The sequence below is a fragment of the Leuciscus leuciscus genome (assembly GCF_965113295.1).
Source record: "Leuciscus leuciscus genome assembly, chromosome: 8".
NCBI lineage: Eukaryota > Metazoa > Chordata > Actinopteri > Cypriniformes > Leuciscidae > Leuciscus > Leuciscus leuciscus.
In genome coordinates this window covers 7,540,677-7,558,786 of record NC_138732.1, presented here as the reverse complement: position 1 = coordinate 7,558,786, position 18,110 = coordinate 7,540,677, and the positions used below count along the sequence as shown (strand labels likewise).

At 39.4% G+C, this 18,110-nt stretch overlaps 1 protein-coding gene across 2 annotated transcripts in view; it reads right to left on the bottom strand.

Moving 5' to 3' along the window:
- nxf1a (nuclear RNA export factor 1a) overlaps window positions 1-18,110 on the bottom strand; it is a 34,809-nt gene that overhangs the window by 12,127 nt on the left and 4,572 nt on the right. For both annotated transcript variants that reach the window (XM_082177000.1, XM_082177001.1), the window contains 6 exons: window positions 5,591-5,786; window positions 5,382-5,499; window positions 4,968-5,051; window positions 1,350-1,454; window positions 1,189-1,269; window positions 125-194 (listed from right to left, as the gene is read on the bottom strand). In XM_082177000.1, coding sequence (XP_082033126.1) covers window positions 125-194; window positions 1,189-1,269; window positions 1,350-1,454; window positions 4,968-5,051; window positions 5,382-5,499; window positions 5,591-5,786 — 654 coding nt within the window. The remainder of the gene's footprint in view (window positions 1-124; window positions 195-1,188; window positions 1,270-1,349; window positions 1,455-4,967; window positions 5,052-5,381; window positions 5,500-5,590; window positions 5,787-18,110) is intronic.

Genomic DNA, 18,110 nt, shown 5'->3' with positions numbered 1-18,110 from the left:
TTGAAAAGCTCTCAACTCATTTCTGACAAATGGATAACTGTGTTAATCTTGACTTGGGGAATCTATTGAACTTTTTTGTGCAGTGTCAGGGTTTTGAGCACTCAAACCCTCAGTATAGTTTTACCTGGATCAGTGCAGATGCTGCTCAGGTTGAGAGACTTCTGGGAACTATCGAAGCGTTTGGACATGCAATGCTGCAGAAAAGAATAGCAACAGTTAAAGTTGCCATGAAATCAAAATTCACAATTCTTGTTTTCATGGAATATTGCAGCATTTATTATAAATAATTTAACCGTGCAACATCATTTTATTTTCAATTCATGTGCCATCATAATCTTTAATCAAAATATCTTCCCCTCCCTCTTGCAGCGACTTCTCTTCTCTGATGATGCGTTCACTGGCATGAGGGCAGGACAGCCTGTCACTCACATGAGATCCACCAATAGCAAACCACAACCATCCAATTCCCGATGAACAAAATCAAGTCCCGCCCTACTTTTTTTCGAGAAGCCGTTTCACTTGGATATACATCACAATAGGGAAGAAAAAACTTTAGCAATTTCTATTTCATGCTGACTTTGAATGGAACAGCTGCCACCTGTAGGCCACAAATGTTACTGCAGCAAGAAGTGTTGGAGATTTTCCTTTGCCTCATGTAAAAGTCTGTATTGCTGTGTCTCAGTCAGAAACCAGGTTAAATCAGGATAAATCAGGTTAAATTAGGTCAAGGGGTCTGTGAGGATGGAAAAGTACCTAACAAGCTCAGAGAAGCTGTGTATGGGTAGTTGATAAGATGGTACTAAAAACGTTCATTAAAAATGACGGATGGCACTAGAACACTGCAGGTGCAGAGAATCATGTGACCCAAGATATTCTTTAAAAATGGGTATGGCCAAAGATTTTTCCACCAATAGAAAGATGTCTCCGGGAAAGATGATGCTAACGGTAGCGAGATCTTGAGGTGGAGCAAGAAGAGAAAGATAGCTGATTGGCTACCTAGTGATAAGAAAAGGTATAAGACCTGAGGTTCCGACCATTGCAGATCAGATGAACAGCTGCATCTCACTTTGTTGCTTGTCAATAAAGTTACTTCTTCTGAAACCTGGAACTTCGACTCTTGAGAGATTTCTTCGAGACTCAATTTGAGGACCTAGAATTTTCTACAACAGAAGCAGCTGTAGGTCAGACCTTTAAATGTTCCAGATCTTGTGGTTTCAGCTCACTTTGGAGGAAGGGGAGACTGGAACAATGGCTCATAAGCACGACCACCTGGAAAACAAGAAACATGGAATTCAGGATCCAATAGTACAAGATGAATGTTTTTAAGAACTCATGAAGCAGTACAGTACCCTCTGCCCTTTACTGTCTGTTACTCTGCGTGTGAGTTTGCACAGAGCTCTGGCATGGGCAGCATCCTCCAGATAGAAATGAACTGCATGTCCCTCTGTGGTGTACTAGGCAAAAACACAGAGAGACAAACAGACAAACAAAGATGTGACGCATACACTGAAAACAATGTATTGGTAATTTGGTGATTTAAAGGGGACCTATTATGCCCAGTGTTAGGGGTAGCGCATTACAAGTAACTTGAGTTACGTAATCAGATTACTTTTTTCAAGTAACTAGTAAAGTAACGCATTACTTTATTAATTTACAGTCCCCATGTTGAGAGAAATCGTAAGTTCACAGGCATTGTGTTTGCTGTGTTAACATGATGGTTATTGTAGTCTTAGAATAAATGTGAGCAGCCATTTACTCATCTCACTTGCAAAAAAAAAAAAAAATTTGTATTACTTCAAATTAATTAAAACAGTGAAATGCAATCTCAGAATATTATGCAAACCTGCAATAGTTAAATATATTAAATTACACAAATATACTTAAAAGTATTTAATAGGGGTGTAACGATACCCTCATGTCACGATTCGATACATATCACGATACTGAACTCATGATACAATATTATTGCGATACTCCAAGACACATGTCTCAAATGTTAACAAAAAATTAACTGTTGATTAAAATGCTAAATTTGGTATTATATTGTAGGTGTGAATGAATACGCTTGGACTTGGTGCTGGAAACCCAAATGCAATAATAAAAATATTAATGATTCTGAAGCTGAAAATACAGAATTATTTTAGATGACTATGCTTGACACTCTTTCACTGACTAGATATATTTTAAATAATGTAGGCCACTTTTTACTGGTAACATCAGACATTTGGGATTATCAGGACCCACAAATATTCCCCCATTGCATCATTATACATTAGATTCAACATTATATCTAGTAGTTTAATGTAGTACTGACACGAAAACTCTGTAAACTTAAATTTTATCACACATTTTTTCATTTTGGGTGAACTATCCACGATACATATAGTTGCATTTTTGTATTGAGATATATTGTGAAACGATATACTGTTACACCCCTAGTATTTAATCTCACTTTATTAACCAATGCCTTTGCTGCTGACCTTCAGAGATCCACTTCAACCATAACAATAAACAAATGACTTTAGATAAACATCACATTTCTGTTTCATTTTTTAAAAATTATTTAATGCTCAAGTAAGTGTTGAACTTTCTTCTCTTGCATCCTATTCTTCTAATTAGGGATGTCCCGATACCACTTTTTGCAGAACGAGTCCGATACCGATACTGTAATTTTTGGTACTCGCCGATACCGTAACCGATACCTGAATTTTCACTGCATTTGTAATTTTTAAATGTATTAGTAGATAAACCAAAAGATTATAAATCATATTAGTTGGCTTAATTTGTTCATCAAATATATATATTTCTTTCAGTTATTTTCATGCTTAATTAAGCCTGCTAAAATGCATTGTATGAGCTTCTGTAAGCCTACTGTCACTGTTCATTCTATTGCTCTATCATATTTTATCTTTCATTTAATAGCACAGCACATATTTAGAGCTGCTTCAGCAGGGCTCAGTGCTGAGGACTGGGTCAGCGGTTCAAATGTTTGTCAAAACCAGTGAAATATCAATTATTTAATCCAATTTTGACACTACAACAAAAACTAGCAGCCTAATTAATGTGAATTTAAAACAAGTAAGCAGTCAGTAACAAAATAAAAACAAACAATCGAATTACAAATAGGACAAATATATACAATATAGAACAAAGAAAGGCTACAAATGAAATAAACAGTGTTTTTAGAGTTTTTCGGGTATCTAACAGTACAGAAATTTGAATAAAGTAATCAAATGTGAAAAAAGCATATTCATTACTGTATGAATTATATATAGATGGATATTTTCTAAAGTTGAAAAGGGTAGCCTATTTAGTCAAGAGCAGTGAGTATTTATTTCTCCTTTGTTTGATTAGCATTAAAACACAGAAGCAGGTTTATCAAACTGCTGCCCCTTTAAGACCGAACGCACAGACCGCACTTGAACATGCTACGTTCATTTGAGATATAACCGACTTTGTTTACTATAGGATACTCACCAAGACGGGCGTTATTACATTGTGTGTGAATTCGTCCGTACAAGCGCAAGACGTGAAAGACAATTTAATTCAGTATTCGCGCTGAGACGCTGGTTTGTGGGGCGCGCGCTTCGGATGTTTGCGTTCATGAAACTTCTTAACCTGCACACGTCCTGTAATAACGTAGGGAACCACTCGTTATACTTCAGTCAGGTAACAGTTCATGTTTTACTTTACTTAGGCTACATATACGATTTAGTTTTCATCCAAATAACATGTGCTGAGTGAACGATCAGCAATCAAGAGCATTCAACAGAAGTGCGCTCGCTCTCTCTCTCGTCAGTTAACGTTAATAATAAGCTAAAGCTACATGCCTCGTTTAATTTCGTTGCCATTGACATCCGACTGAACAAACTTTCCACTGATGTCTCGTCTGTTTAAACTAAGGCATGTGCTCGACCAGCTCGCGCGTCTATGCCTCAGTTCACCTCGACAAAGCACTCGCGGCGGCCAGTTTCGTTTCGCAAAATGGACGTGGTATCGGTGCGTGGTATCGGCGAATTTTTATGAGTACGAGTACGAGTATTTGAGGACAGTATCGGCCCGATCCCCGATGCCAGTATCGGTATCGGGCCATCCCTACTTCTAATCCAGAAAGGCTAAACAGCTGAAAAGGTTTTTTATTTTTTTGAGGCGTGAATTTGCATTTCTTTCAGCCTGAGGCTTATTCAGTTCACTTTTGATGTGAAAGGGCCTTTACATTTGCCAAAAATAACTTTTTTGTTGTTGTTGTTATTAAAAAAATTAACAAGTAAGCCCAGCCCAGATGAGAAAAGTAACGCAAAACTAATGTAATGCATTACTTTCCATGAATAGTAACTAATTAACGGAATTAGTTCCTTTTTTAAAGAAGTAACACAATATTTTAATGTCTACAAGAATAGATATTCATGCTTAAATGTTCAATGACATTGTTGCAGCTCCTCTCTTCCCAGTCTGTCAGTAATGCTCTGTTTAGTTCCTGTATCTATGGAGCCCCTCCTTCCAAAAAGTGGAATTATGTGCTCTGATTGGTTGGCTGGACCAGTGTGTTGTGATTGGTCAACTGCATCAAGCCTGCTTTGGAAATGTTATGCCCCTTACCAGAACTGTGAGTTTCAACACACTACTATAATGCATCTCAACCAGGCCTCGCCCCCTTTATTTGCATATGCTTTCGGTTGGAATAATTTAAATGAGGGATATTGTGACACGTACATCCCTGGAAGAAACCTCAAGACTATAATGGAGGCGTTTCGGGGAGTTCAGAAACAGTGCGCAGTCTGCGCACATATACAGAGAATAACTCCCTTTGGAGTAGACTTGTAACTTTGCATACCTGTTTCATGCTCAAACAGCAACATTACACACTAAAATGTTGAAAGTACCACTGACCTCTAGTGGACATACAGTCACACCTTCTAAACTTGTTCAGCATAACTGTTACTGACCACTTCATTACGATCACTTACGTGTAATGGAGTAAATGCAATGGGACAGAGATTCTGTAGTGATGTTAGTAGCCATCTTTTATCATAGTTTTTTCCATGTGGGATCTGTGAAACAAAAGTATGAACAACACAGTCATCAGGAGACTAGATAAATTAGAGGCTTTTACTTGTTAGGTTTAATATCTTATTGCGGATAAATCTGTCTGCTGTGGAGCTTAATACTTAATTCATTTGCCACTGGTTAATATGATGTTAACTCTATTGTGATGTAGTAAACACTAGTTCTCATCATTTACACACCATCATGTCATTCTACTCCAATTCTACTTTATTTCTTTGTGAAACACAAAAAGAGATCTTTAGCAGAATTATATGGGGTTTATTTAGGAACACTGTAAAGTTGAAAAAAATGATGATGTCTGGGTGAACTCTTACTGTAATTTTGAACCATGTTTTTTTTTCTCTCCCTTTATCCTCTGCGATGAATCTGTGTGCATTTTTGATCATGTCTATTCGCCTCTCTCCTTTGGAACTGGGACGTCTATATGGAATACTGCAGGATAACATGGGCAGGGAGTTACATGCAAACATTACATACATCCAATCCTTATTTATGAAGCTGAATCATTTGCAACAACACTTACAATCTCTGTTCGGACACCCCATTCTGACTACCCATCACAGACACATTAACATAGCCGTTCTTAGCCCTGCTGCGTGGTCCCGGCCAAGACGGTCCTGGGGCTCCACCACGATGCTGCAAGTGAACTGGATCATTGTGTAAACTAGCCTTGACGGACCCCCAACTTTGATGGAGCCCCAACCAGCGGCCGTCATGATCTGAAACACACAAGACAAAAAGTTGAAAAGACATGAAAAAGATAGACTCAAGCCACGCCAGACAACTCATGATGTTTATCAGGAGGAATGGAATATTATTCTAGCCATATTTCTGTAGAAGCTAGTTATGTTTTTAGTTAAATTATTTTGCTGTTATTCTGCATAAAGTACACGGCAAATAGTATCTAGAATTATTGTATTTGAGAATTATCATTTAATGCATCTTATATGCTTGAGTTAAGGCGAGACACTACAGGTGAACAGGGTAACATTTTTAACTAGCAGAAATCACCATGAAAGTTTCCCAGTTGATTACCTACATTAAGATGAGAAAAAAAAATTGTATTACAAGTTTTCTGTAATTTAATGTTTAAATATGCAAATTAGGCATTATCTAATCAAATATGCGCTAATTTGCCTATATTTAAAAAAACGAAATCTGAGAATTGGATAAAGCCAGGTTCAAAATTCTTTTTTCATCGTGTTCACATATTAGATGGGAAATTACAGAGGGATTTATGGATATCTACTTTTGTTATCCTGTAAATCAGAATATACTGTCAATAGCCTTAAAAAAATTATTTTCGCCATGTTTTTTGGAATAAAATGTTATATAAATCAGGCTAGGAATAATATATTTACAAATCCCTCTGTAAATGTCTTCATAATATAACTAGGTACAAGACTGGAAAGTTTGGTGTATATAGGTGCTACTGAAGTGGAGATTTCGGACTTGGAGTATGAGAGAAAAGCCATTTTGAGAAAATGGCCTTTAAAGATTTATATTGTAAAATTCCACACATTTCTATATGAAAACATTGCTAATAAGCAAAACAACTGGCCAAGTAATTGTTTATAACAATGTAGACCATGAACAATGACAACTGAATAAAACAACATTGCCAAATAAGACCTTCAACTTGTGTCAACAAGTGTCTTTCTGCAACGTTTTGCACTCTCAGACTGGATGGATTCGGCTTTTGTGATCCTCAGCATGTCGGTTTCCCTGATGGTGGTGACGGTAACGACAGTGCTTTCCAGCCAAAGCTTATCCATAATGGCAAGCATGGCAGAGGCCCGCTCATTAAAAGTTGAAATGGCCATACTTGCTGCTGCCTCAACCCTACTCTTACACACAAACACTGTTTTTGGACAGCGGGCCCAAATGACGTAGTTGAGGCACTCATTCCCATTTTGAGTGCGACCATGCTGCATGCGCTGCAGCCGGCTGTCACTTGACATGCGGTGGTATACAGATATCAGCTTCTGGCCCACCTCCCGAGACAAAAAGTTTCCTGCATGGAGCCTGTGGCTCTCTGGAGTTTCTCCATTTTCCTCCGCTCTCCTGTACCAACACCAGGACAGGTTGCACCTGGTGTGCAAGGGGACTTCGTCACAGGACATGCTATGGAGGAGACCAGCCCAGATCTCATTTTTCATTTTTTCTATGGAACCCTGGTTATTTAGAATTGGCCCCTGTAATAATTTTGCAATGTTTTACATTTTTGGGCCGTTAATTTTCCCAGACCCCTCCCCCCCAATTTGCGTTCAGCACTTAATTTTTGTAGTGCTGTGCCCATACGCTCATGGGCATGGTTGATGCATTCTAATTTCACCACCTCATGCCCAGGGTATGGGTTGAGGGATACCACCTCCCTGAATGCAGCACTGTCCCCATCTGAATGCATCTCAGCTGGTGGCGACTCACGGACCTGGCCCACATCCTCTTCGCTGCCTCCTGCTCCATAGCCTTGCTTGAGCCCCTACAATTGTGTGCACAGTCATGTGTTTCTCTCCAGCTGTCAATTTCCTCATCTGTAATCTTTCCTTCATGCCTGGCAGCTTCTTTAAGGGCACAAGCCTGGCAATAGGAGGATAGAACCTCAAAGTCGATCACCAGTCCCGTAAAAATATCGATGCACACCCCGATCCCATAGTGTGATGTGTGAACCCTCTTTTCTGCCAAGTGCCATCAAAAGAGACACTGATATGTATCACCGCATCTGCATCTTCTCTTAGCAACTCTGCCACATCTGCATCAATATCTGCATAGGCCTGCCTGACCTGCTCCCTGGTCCTGTGAAGTGACTCAAGACTAGGGCTGGGCGATAAAACGGTATCGGTATTTATCGACGGTACAACATTGTCGGTAACGATATGAAAAATGTTCGATATGGCGCTCAATATTTTCATTCAAATGCACGCGCGACCACCACAACGTTGCCCAACATCAAATGGCAAGCGCAATGAAAGCGGAACGAAACTGCGTTATTTTGTGCTTCACGGACCGTTTATCAGTTTGGACCATCAATGTCAGTGAGTGCAGCCAGAGAATGTGGCGCAGCGCGAGCCGATCTTGATCAAGCGACACTGTTACTACACAGCTCTAAGAGATCCGGTAAAGAAAGCATTTGAATTCGACACTGAAGTAATAACATCGCTGCAAGATCTAGTGAGAAGCATTCACACTTCTCCGTTATTAACGGATCAAACAGCGCTGACGTGGAAACCAGGAGAAACATTGTGCCATGAATGAACTACTTATAGGCTTTAAAGGGACAGTTCACATTGAAATTAATTTTTGGTATGTTTTAGCTTACCTCAAGGGCATCCAAGATGTAGGTGTCTTTTTTTCCGCAGTAGTTTCAATTTTGATATTTAAAATTTTATATTTTACACAGCCATGTCGAAGTGATCTGATCTGACGTGTACGCAGACTGGTGCATAGATATATACACTAGATGTCGCCTTAAAGACATTCGTTCCAATGAACTGCCGTAGACAAGGCGACATCTAGTGTGTATATATCTATGCACCAGTCTGCGTACACATCAGATCAGATCACTTCGACATGGCTGTGTATAAGAGGTAAAAACGATATAAATACTGTTCGTTTTCTCACACAAACCGCTCGTTTCGTGTCTTAGGCCATCAATGTGTACTTACGATGGGGAATTGTTTAATTTGGACGACGGGGAATTGTTTTAATTTGGACTCTGTGCATGCTCTTTGAGGTGGTGACCATAGACCTGCATTATATGACTGACAGACAAGAACGGTTTGACCTAAAAATATCAAAATTGAAACTACTGCGGAAAAAAAGACACCTACATCTTGGATGCCCTTGAGGTAAGCTAAAACATACCAAAAATTAATTTCAAAGTGAACTATCCCTTTAAGTCCACAGATCAGCAACATTCATTGTATAGGCTATGGCTTTACTGTAGTAACACTCACTGTAACCATGGAAGTTTGACAGGAATAGTAAAATGCTTTCAAGTACGTCACACATCTTTTTCCAGCACTTCAAAACTCAAATATTATCATATTTAAATGTTATTTGTAATGTGATGACCAAAACATTATTTGTTCATCCTTCAAATACATTACCCCCATTTTTAAAACTAAAAGTTTCAAGATGTAGGGAAAACTCTTTTTAAACTTATTTTAAATAATTTCTCTTTTAATAATTATATATTTTTTAAATCAAGGAAATTTCTTTGGCATTTATTTTTTGTTGTATCGAAAAATGTACCTAACCGTGACACCACTGTGTCGTATCGATCCGTGAATTTTGTGAACCGTTACACCCCTACATATTACAGATGTTGACCTACCTCAAAGTTTCAAGACCTACCTTGATTCTTCTACGTTTACACTTTTACATTGCACACATTTTGTAACATTTTAAGTTTAAGAGTTTCTTTAACGCTTTTCTTTTTTATCTTAATATAAGACATAAAGATATTTTTGTTTACATTTAATTTTTGACTGCTAAAACTAATATCATTTGTTGTTTGCCTTAAAGGTCCCATGACATGCTACTTTTTGTAGGCTTTAATATAGTCATTAGTGGTCCCTAGTACTGTATCTGAAATCTCTTTCCAAAAATTCAGCCTCAGTGCAGAATTATAGCCACTACAAGCCAGTCCCAGAATGAGCTTCCTTCAGACAGGCCGTTTCGGTGTTGTAGCTTTAAATACTAATAAGGAGGAGAAAGGCGGCGCAAGGTGGAGGGTGGGTGTGGCCTTGGCCATCTTGCGCAACGGTAACGTGGCGTGCATGTTTACGTTGGATATAGCAATGGCACGAAGACACGCAGTCTTTCAAGCATTTCAGTTTGACCCAGAATCTGATCCAGATGGAGAAGCAACGGATGAAGAAGTTGCAACTCAGCGGCTCCAGCAGGACGTTTCCGAATGGTTAGTTTAAAATATTATGTCTGGATACGGTACTTTATTCGGATGGTTTACAGTTATTATTATGTAGCTAACGCGAACCTACTGTTGCCTTTTCATGAGAGATCTGTAACGTCTGTATTTATCTTATTACAATTACATCAAGCTCTGCGATCTTGAAATGCGGACATCGCGCGAGCCATATAACCAACAGGAAAACGGTTATCCAAATAACAAAGAACGAAAGAAGTGTACAACACTCGCGTTACAGTGTGTGTATTCACACACATAAACTGCATAGCTGCATAGCTAATGTTACAGCCACATTCTACGTGTAAAATCTAGGTAACCATAAACAGTAAAGCAACACACTTATATCATTAGTTGACTTACTTGTCCGAGGTGTGTAGCTGCTGAGCCAAAGAGAGTGATCTAGACTTTAGTTTCAGACGTTCAGCAAGCACAGCTCTGTATTGACCCTTCGGTGTTCATTTGTACATCCAATTAGTGAGCAATTGTTATGCTTCGCTCGCTCAAAAGCCATGATATCTCTCGTGGACAAACTAAAATCGCGCGCGCGCGTTCCTACTTCCTAGCGCATTTTCTCATGGGCGGAAAATATTCTCTGGGCGGGCAAAGCAGAGACAGGGCACAGGGGAGGTAACATTTCCTCCTTATGACGTCATAAGGAGGAGATTCAAGATCAGCGCATATGAGCCTCCATTTTCTCAAAGGCAGAGAAAGATACCAAAACCTCGATTTACACCGATTGAAATTTTTAGAAACTTGGGGACCATATACAGGCTAGGGGAACTCATATTAATGTTAAAAAACCTCAGAAAGTGAAAATTTCATGTCATGGGACCTTTAATAATGTGGATAAAAACAAAACAAAAAAAAACAGTGGTTTAAATTCAAACTTTTGTACTTGTCTTAAAAAAAGTCAATAATTATCGATACCAAACGATATGAAACATTATATCGTGATAATTTTTTTAGCTATATCGCACAGCCCTACTCAAGACCCCTCTCAATTTCTGCCGCTAAAATGAAATGTGTATTGTATCAATAACTGTTCATTTGTTTTGTTTTTATAGATACAGCACACAAAAAGCTGTACTGTAAAAGTAAAACTGACCACCGCAACACAACACAATGAATGAGATCAGATGGCACTTTATTCTATTCTTATAAATCTTATGAATAAATATTCCAACCATGCAAAACAAATATTGTTACAGTAATGTTATAATATGTTACAAGGTGGAAACAGCCACACGTATTAGGCTATTTCTGACATTAGAAATTCTATTTTTTGTATATTTTGTTTCCATAGCCTACCTGTCACTCTCTTACCGTGCCTCTGATAAGTTTTAAGGTGAAGGCCAGGGAGCCCCAACAACTTTCAGATTTTTCTGAGAGCTGCATATCCCAATCCTAACTCGTGTGCCAAGAGGACCATTCGCACATTCACATCAAAAGCGACATCGTTCCTGGACTCATCTCGAAGTCGCGTAGATGTGTACACGCTCCTGCGGTACTTGTCATCTTTACACAGACAGCACCCGACCAATAAACTGCTACAGAACCCTTGATTCTGTGGATCTATAATTTTTTAGCCTTGACATACCACAATTCGGACAAGTTAAATCACTAATCAGCTCATTCAGTCGCGCAAAATGAACAAGCAGCCACTGTTGTGTAGAGTGCGCTTCACCTTTATTTATAGATTGGCTTATATCTAAACCAGTCTGGTTTCCCATCGACAGCTTATGTTCAGATGCGCTTCCCGAGGGCATTTCACCGGGTAATCCATCACTAATTTTCCTTTTCCCCCTTGCAAGTGACAACTGCTGTACTCTTTTCGATGATTGACGCGAAATCATTTTAATTCATTCACTCAAAAGGTCCCGCGGAAAGCTAAACCAAACCAGGAAGCGTCAAAGCATACCATGTGACGATTCTGAACGAATCACGTTGTCAGAAATTGGCATCAGCCAATGAGATTGCGCATTTAGAGTTAAATCCCCTCTTTTACTTTCACGATTGGTTGCTGATAAAAAGGAAATTACCATATTTGGATCCGACAGCATTGTACAAGAGAGAGAGAGAGCTTTCTAACGGTGTATGTGATGACAGGGTGCAGACAGCGATCGCGGAGCAGCGGGATGATTTAGAACGCCAACTTTTGTTGAATTTATGAGAAATCTACAGACGCAAACAGACAAAGTGTAGTAAAATAAAGACCTAAATGTGTATTTCTGACTTTTTTTCACCACAAGTCTGAAAGAAGACAAATATCCCAAAATCTCAAAATTGACCAGTGAAAAAAAAAACAATGTTTTTGCCTGCGGTGTCTCGCCTTAAAGCAACACCAAAGCACTTTTCTTCTTCGGTCCCCCTACAGGTTGGAAGCAGAATTGTCCATTACCGCTGTCATAAATAATTTAGCCTACTGTCGCACGCACGCCATTTGTTTATCCAGCATCGGCTTTGGAAAAAACTATGTCCACAGACAAGGTAGAGTATGTTGCATGATTTTATGAAATTGCGACATCAGAAACGGCTATTTTTTATATAGGCTCCACCTATCGGCTATAGTAACGCTTGCCGTAAAGCAAGTCAAATTTGTAGTTTCTTATGTCTCAGTCGAACTACAGATTCTCTACCCGATCTGGCAAACTTGCATGGTGCGGTTATAGCCGATAGAGGGTTGCAAAGCGAATGCAGAAGTTCCATTCACCCTGTTACGAGTTGATGAACCACTGAAACGATTTTGTAAACATTATTTTAAGGTACAAAAAGGTACTTTGGTGTTGCTTTAAGTGCACATGCCGAAGAGCTGAACTGAACATGGGCATCGGAACCATTGTATATGGGTGGGACAAGACCCACCCACTTTTTAAGACCAATGATATTGGACCTACTCACTTTTACCGTCTCTAATTCAGGGCATATGTCTGTTCACTTTTCAGAGCGCCGTCCGTCAAATTAAACGCCATACCGTGTTTTAGCTACAGCATTGATTTCCATGCAGCTGCTCAAATCCATTCCACTTGATACATTCAGAGTCCTACCAAACCCTTACTTTTCAGGATAGACAAGCCAATGCGCATGTGCTGTCCTAAGCGCGAGTATCAGGTTCCTATGGGAACCGTAGCTTCAAACAGATCGATGCAGTGACGCAATGACTTTACCAATCAGTGATTGGCTCTTTTACTTAGAAGGCGGCACAGTTTCTCCCATTCATAAGTAATAGAAGTGAACTGTCTTTCTAGTCTTTGATACCTAGCTCAGGTGGGTCTGGCTGTGTGCTCACATACTATCACTAAACAAGCTGGTATTTTACGTGAATGTTCATTCATAATTTGATCACCTGTTGCTTTTAAAGGCATCATGTAGTCTTTGTTGCAGCATTGAACTACAGTTACACTTAAACTATGTTGTTATAACGCTTACAGTTATCTGACGTTTTTGCTAGGCTTGCTAGCTAGCTACAGTACGTCAATCAACCAGTGTTAGCAGCTCTTTGAATCCTGGTCAATGAGAGAAGCTAGTTGTTGTACCAGTGCTATGTGTTGATATTAAAGCTAAGGTGCTACTGTACGGTTATCCTCACTGACTAGCAACATTGAAACCCATTATAGAAGGTAATAGATGAAAGAACAAAGTCCTTCTCTTACTGTAAATAACCTGAACTCTGTGTGTGTGTGTGTAGTGTGTGTGGTGTGTGGTGTGTGTGTGTGTTTTTAGCCAACCAAAAACAAAGACAGACATCAGGAAATTTTTTTGTACCCTGGAAATCCAGAGTTCTCGCGAGAGCACAAGTTCAATTTGCTCAGCGAGTTACTCTGGCATCGAGTAATGATGCTTAAATATGTCCTTGTATCCGAGCTGCACCAATCACATCGGGTTATCTGATATAGGCGGACCAGAGGCGAGCTAAACAGATGACGACAGCGCTGTGACGTCGAAGTCATTAGTAAACATTGCAAGATGGCTATGGATGAACACCAGTTGTTTGAAACGGCTTTGGCCGCTACAATGAACAAGTTAGACTTGGCTTTTTATATAAAAGAGGAACAGAAGACGGCGCTCAAATCCTTCCTTTGCAAGAAGGACGTTTTTAGCTCCGCTGGTAGCTAAGCGTATGGGCCGTTTTGTTGTGATTGGTCGTAGTGTTATCCAGTTGCATGCAGTGAGATTTTCAAATGCATGCTTGGTGCCGCCCCTCGAGTTGGGTGATTTTCATTACTCAATGCCAGACCCTTAATCTTTCAGATTTGGGTCTGGATTTCCAGGATTTCCAAACCCTATAGCCTATTATCTCAAAGAATTTAATTGAAAATAAAAAAAATATCCACAAGAAATAAGAGAAATATGCTATAATGGAAATGTTGCATTTGTCATTAGGCAGTAGAGCAGGAGACAACAAGTAGCAGTAGTACACAAACAGATAGGCAGGCACAGACAGTGAGACTCAGGCAAGTTAGATTTTTTGTTTGACAACATTATGAAAGGTTCTCTTGGGCAAGTTACCCAGGAAGTGTAATAAGTTACTTTTGACTTTAAAAAGTCATAATATTTCTTTACTTATTACTTGGTATCAAAAGTAATTAGTTACGTTACTCGAGTCGTTATATTACTTTTTTATTAAAAAGCGACATACAGCCTGTTTAGCAGCTCCTTTAAGAACTGAATCCACTATATTAGAACAATAACCTAACAGAAAGAATCAAGAATCAGACAAACTGCATAACTGCAAACAAACACTGCAGCCTCTAAATACTACTACTAACTACTACTACTACTACTACTACAGTGATGCGTTACCGAGTACCGCGTTACTGCCCAACACTGATTATGGCAGTGGTATTGCTGTTGTGTACAGTAGTTTTGGGTACCAGTAGTTAGGAGTATGGCAAACACCTTTTTTTCAGTTCTAGGAGCCAGAGAGAGAGCCAGGGAGTGAGAAAGGAAAGAAAGAAGGCACAAGATTAGGCAGGGAAGAGAGTGAGAGTCAGGATGACACGTATAACAAGGCAAACCAGCCTGACCCAAGAGTCATTCCAAACCAGCAACTTCTAAGTAAGACACTCAGTCCCTGAACCACTTCTCTTGAAACCCATCCATGGCTTCATTATTCTCCCAGTGCCAAAGGCACATTTTGTTTTCATTCCATGCAAGCCTTCAAACAACAGAGCAGCACTCTTGCCAAAAATATGGATCCAGCTTTTGTCTCAACTGGGTTTCGAAATTGGAAAAGAACCATTGACAAATTTTCAACTCACCAGCTGAGTCAAGCTCATAAAGTGGCAATAACAACATACACCCACCAAAAAAGAAGCATTGAAACACAGCTATCCACAGTGAAGGAGCAGCAGCAGAGAGGGGCTAGATCATGCCTGGTCAAAAAAATAATGAAGTCAATACGTTTTCTTGCCCGCCAAGGTCTAGCTCTGCGTGGTCATGGTAATGATGAAGGGAATGTAAGGCAACTTCTGCAACTGAGAACAGAGGATGACGATGTGCTTAAAGTCTGGCTAAGAAAGCCCACCAACAATTATACCAGTGCTGAAATTCAAAATGAGATTTTGAATCTCATGACCAACTCCCTTGTTAGGGGAATTGCAAATACTGTTCAGGGGTTTCCCAACCTGCACTACTCCATTATAATTGATGGAACCCAGGATGTGTCGGGGGTTGAACAAGAGGCCATATGCATCCGTTATATAATCTTGTCCCTCATGAAGACTTTATAGGTCTATATGAGGTGTCTTTAACAACAGGAATGGATTTGACTCAGGTGGCAACTGATGTCCTACAGTGGTTAAACTTGCCCCTGTCCTGCTTTCGAGGGCAGTCTTACGATGGAGCAATTTTGTATTTTATTTTGTATTTTTTACATTTTCCATAACTCTGTATTACAGTCATAATGTTTCCTTACCTACCATTAGTCTGTTGCATCAGATCTTTGCTTCAACTGCCCACCTTCTATGCTGACTGTAAATAGTGTTGTTTTTATTTCGGTTATTGTTTTTGTCTGTATTCCAATTGCAATGTGATATGCAACTGTAATCGTTCATTTCTTGGACTGGACAAATGTCTATTGTCCATCTATGTATGAACTGATTGTTTGTTCTTTATGGTTATTGTGAAGCGTCCTTGAGCTTGGGAAAGGCGCTATATAAATTAAACATATTATTATTATTATCATCATTGAGCTTGGCATTGAGACCATTCAGATGCCGCATATCTGGAGACCTCCAGTGCAGCAGTGTTCACACCAGCGTCCACCGAAGAGCACTATAGAGTGGAATACTTCAAAGTATTAGATGCTGTTGATGAACAGTTGACCATGCGCTTTGACCAGAGCAGCTTCGCTACCCTTAACAAATTGGAAAGTGTGCTAGTCAAAGCAAAGATGGAAGATGTTGTCAGTCTTTACCCAGAAATTAACCACCACTCCCTTGAGGTACAGCTGGCAATGTTTAAACTTCAATACCCATCTAGCACCACCACTGATGCAGTAAACAGTCTCAGAGCTATGCTGCCAGAAGTCCATGCTCTATTCACTCAAGTAGAGTCTTTTGTTAGACTTCTTCTTGTAGTGCCATGCTCCTCAGCTGAAGCCGAACGGAGTTTCAGTGCCTTAAAAAGGCTTAAAACATGGCTCCGCTCCACCATGAGTCGACGTCGTCTGAACAGTGTGGGCGTCTGCCACATCCAACAAGACAAACTTGATCAAATTGACATAGGAGAGATTTGCCAGCTCTTTATCTCTGCAAATTATAGTAGAAGGAATGTCTTTGGGGCCTTCATTTAGTCTCAAACCAATGCAATGTGACTTGCAAACACTTTTCAACCTAGGCTATACTTAATTGATTACAGTTTAAGGATCAGATATTTAATAAGATAATCTTTTATTAGTCCCGCAGTGGGGATTTGTGGTATTTTTTGTAAAAAATACGTTCAGTGTGATACATCACCTTTTCTTCTAACAACACTCAGTAAGTGTTTTGGAACTGACACTAATTGTTGAAGTTAAAGTTTCTTTCTTATTGATAAATTACCTTAAGTACTCAACAGTCTGTGGTCTCTGTTGTTGTATTTTTTGCTTCATAATGCACCACACATTTTCAATAGGAGACAGGTCTGGACTGCAGGCAGGCCGGTCTAGTACCTGAACTCTTTTACTATGAAGTAGTAAATGATGTTACTGTTGTAACATGTGCAGAATGAATCTTGGCATTGTCTTTGCTGAAACAAGCAGGGATATCTGTTAAAAAGACGTTGCCTTCATGGCAGCATTATGCAAAAAAATTTCTCATCCTATAGCCAGACAAAAGTGTCAAAACACATGCTATAAAAACAGACACTTCCAGTTCCTGATTATTATTGGCTGAGCTGTGTTCGATGCCATTGTAATATACTTTGTAACCACACAGTTGAGAGTCGTAATAAAATGAGACGACGCGCCGCCAGCAAAGTTGCAGTGGAAAAAAAACTCAGTTCGAGCGCCAAATACGCACGGGGACAGCGAGGATCAGCTTCAAGAGAGAGTGAGACAAAGAAATCTATCATGTAGCTTATCACATCATACAAAGTTTAATACATTTAAATAGACATATCAAGTAGTAATTAATGTATATGAATCTTAGTTGATTATAGGCTATTAGAGCTGGTTTGGTTGCTGAGAGACGGAGACACGCAGAGACGGCAATTAATGTGCTGTTTGATTTGTGATCGTGCTGTGCTTATTCCATTCATTTGAGTATCATATTGTACAAGGCTTAAATATTTAAATATACATACAACAATATACGATATCATATTGTAGAACATGTATATGATGTAGTAGCCTATTATAGTTGATATTACTCTTGCCAAGCTCTTACTTCTGAGAGATGCAAGCATAGACGGATCTATGCACACGTTTAATTTTTACTCTCACTCATTCACTTCACTCATTATTGCATAGAGATTTTAGATAAGGTATTTGGCTTTGGGAACAACCCTAATCTACTCCAGTAAAAACATTTTGGAGGATGACCCACCCAATTTTTTTTTGCTTCCGACGCCCATGGAACTGAATATATATATATATATATTCAATTCCATGGGCGTCGGAAGCAAAAAAAATTGG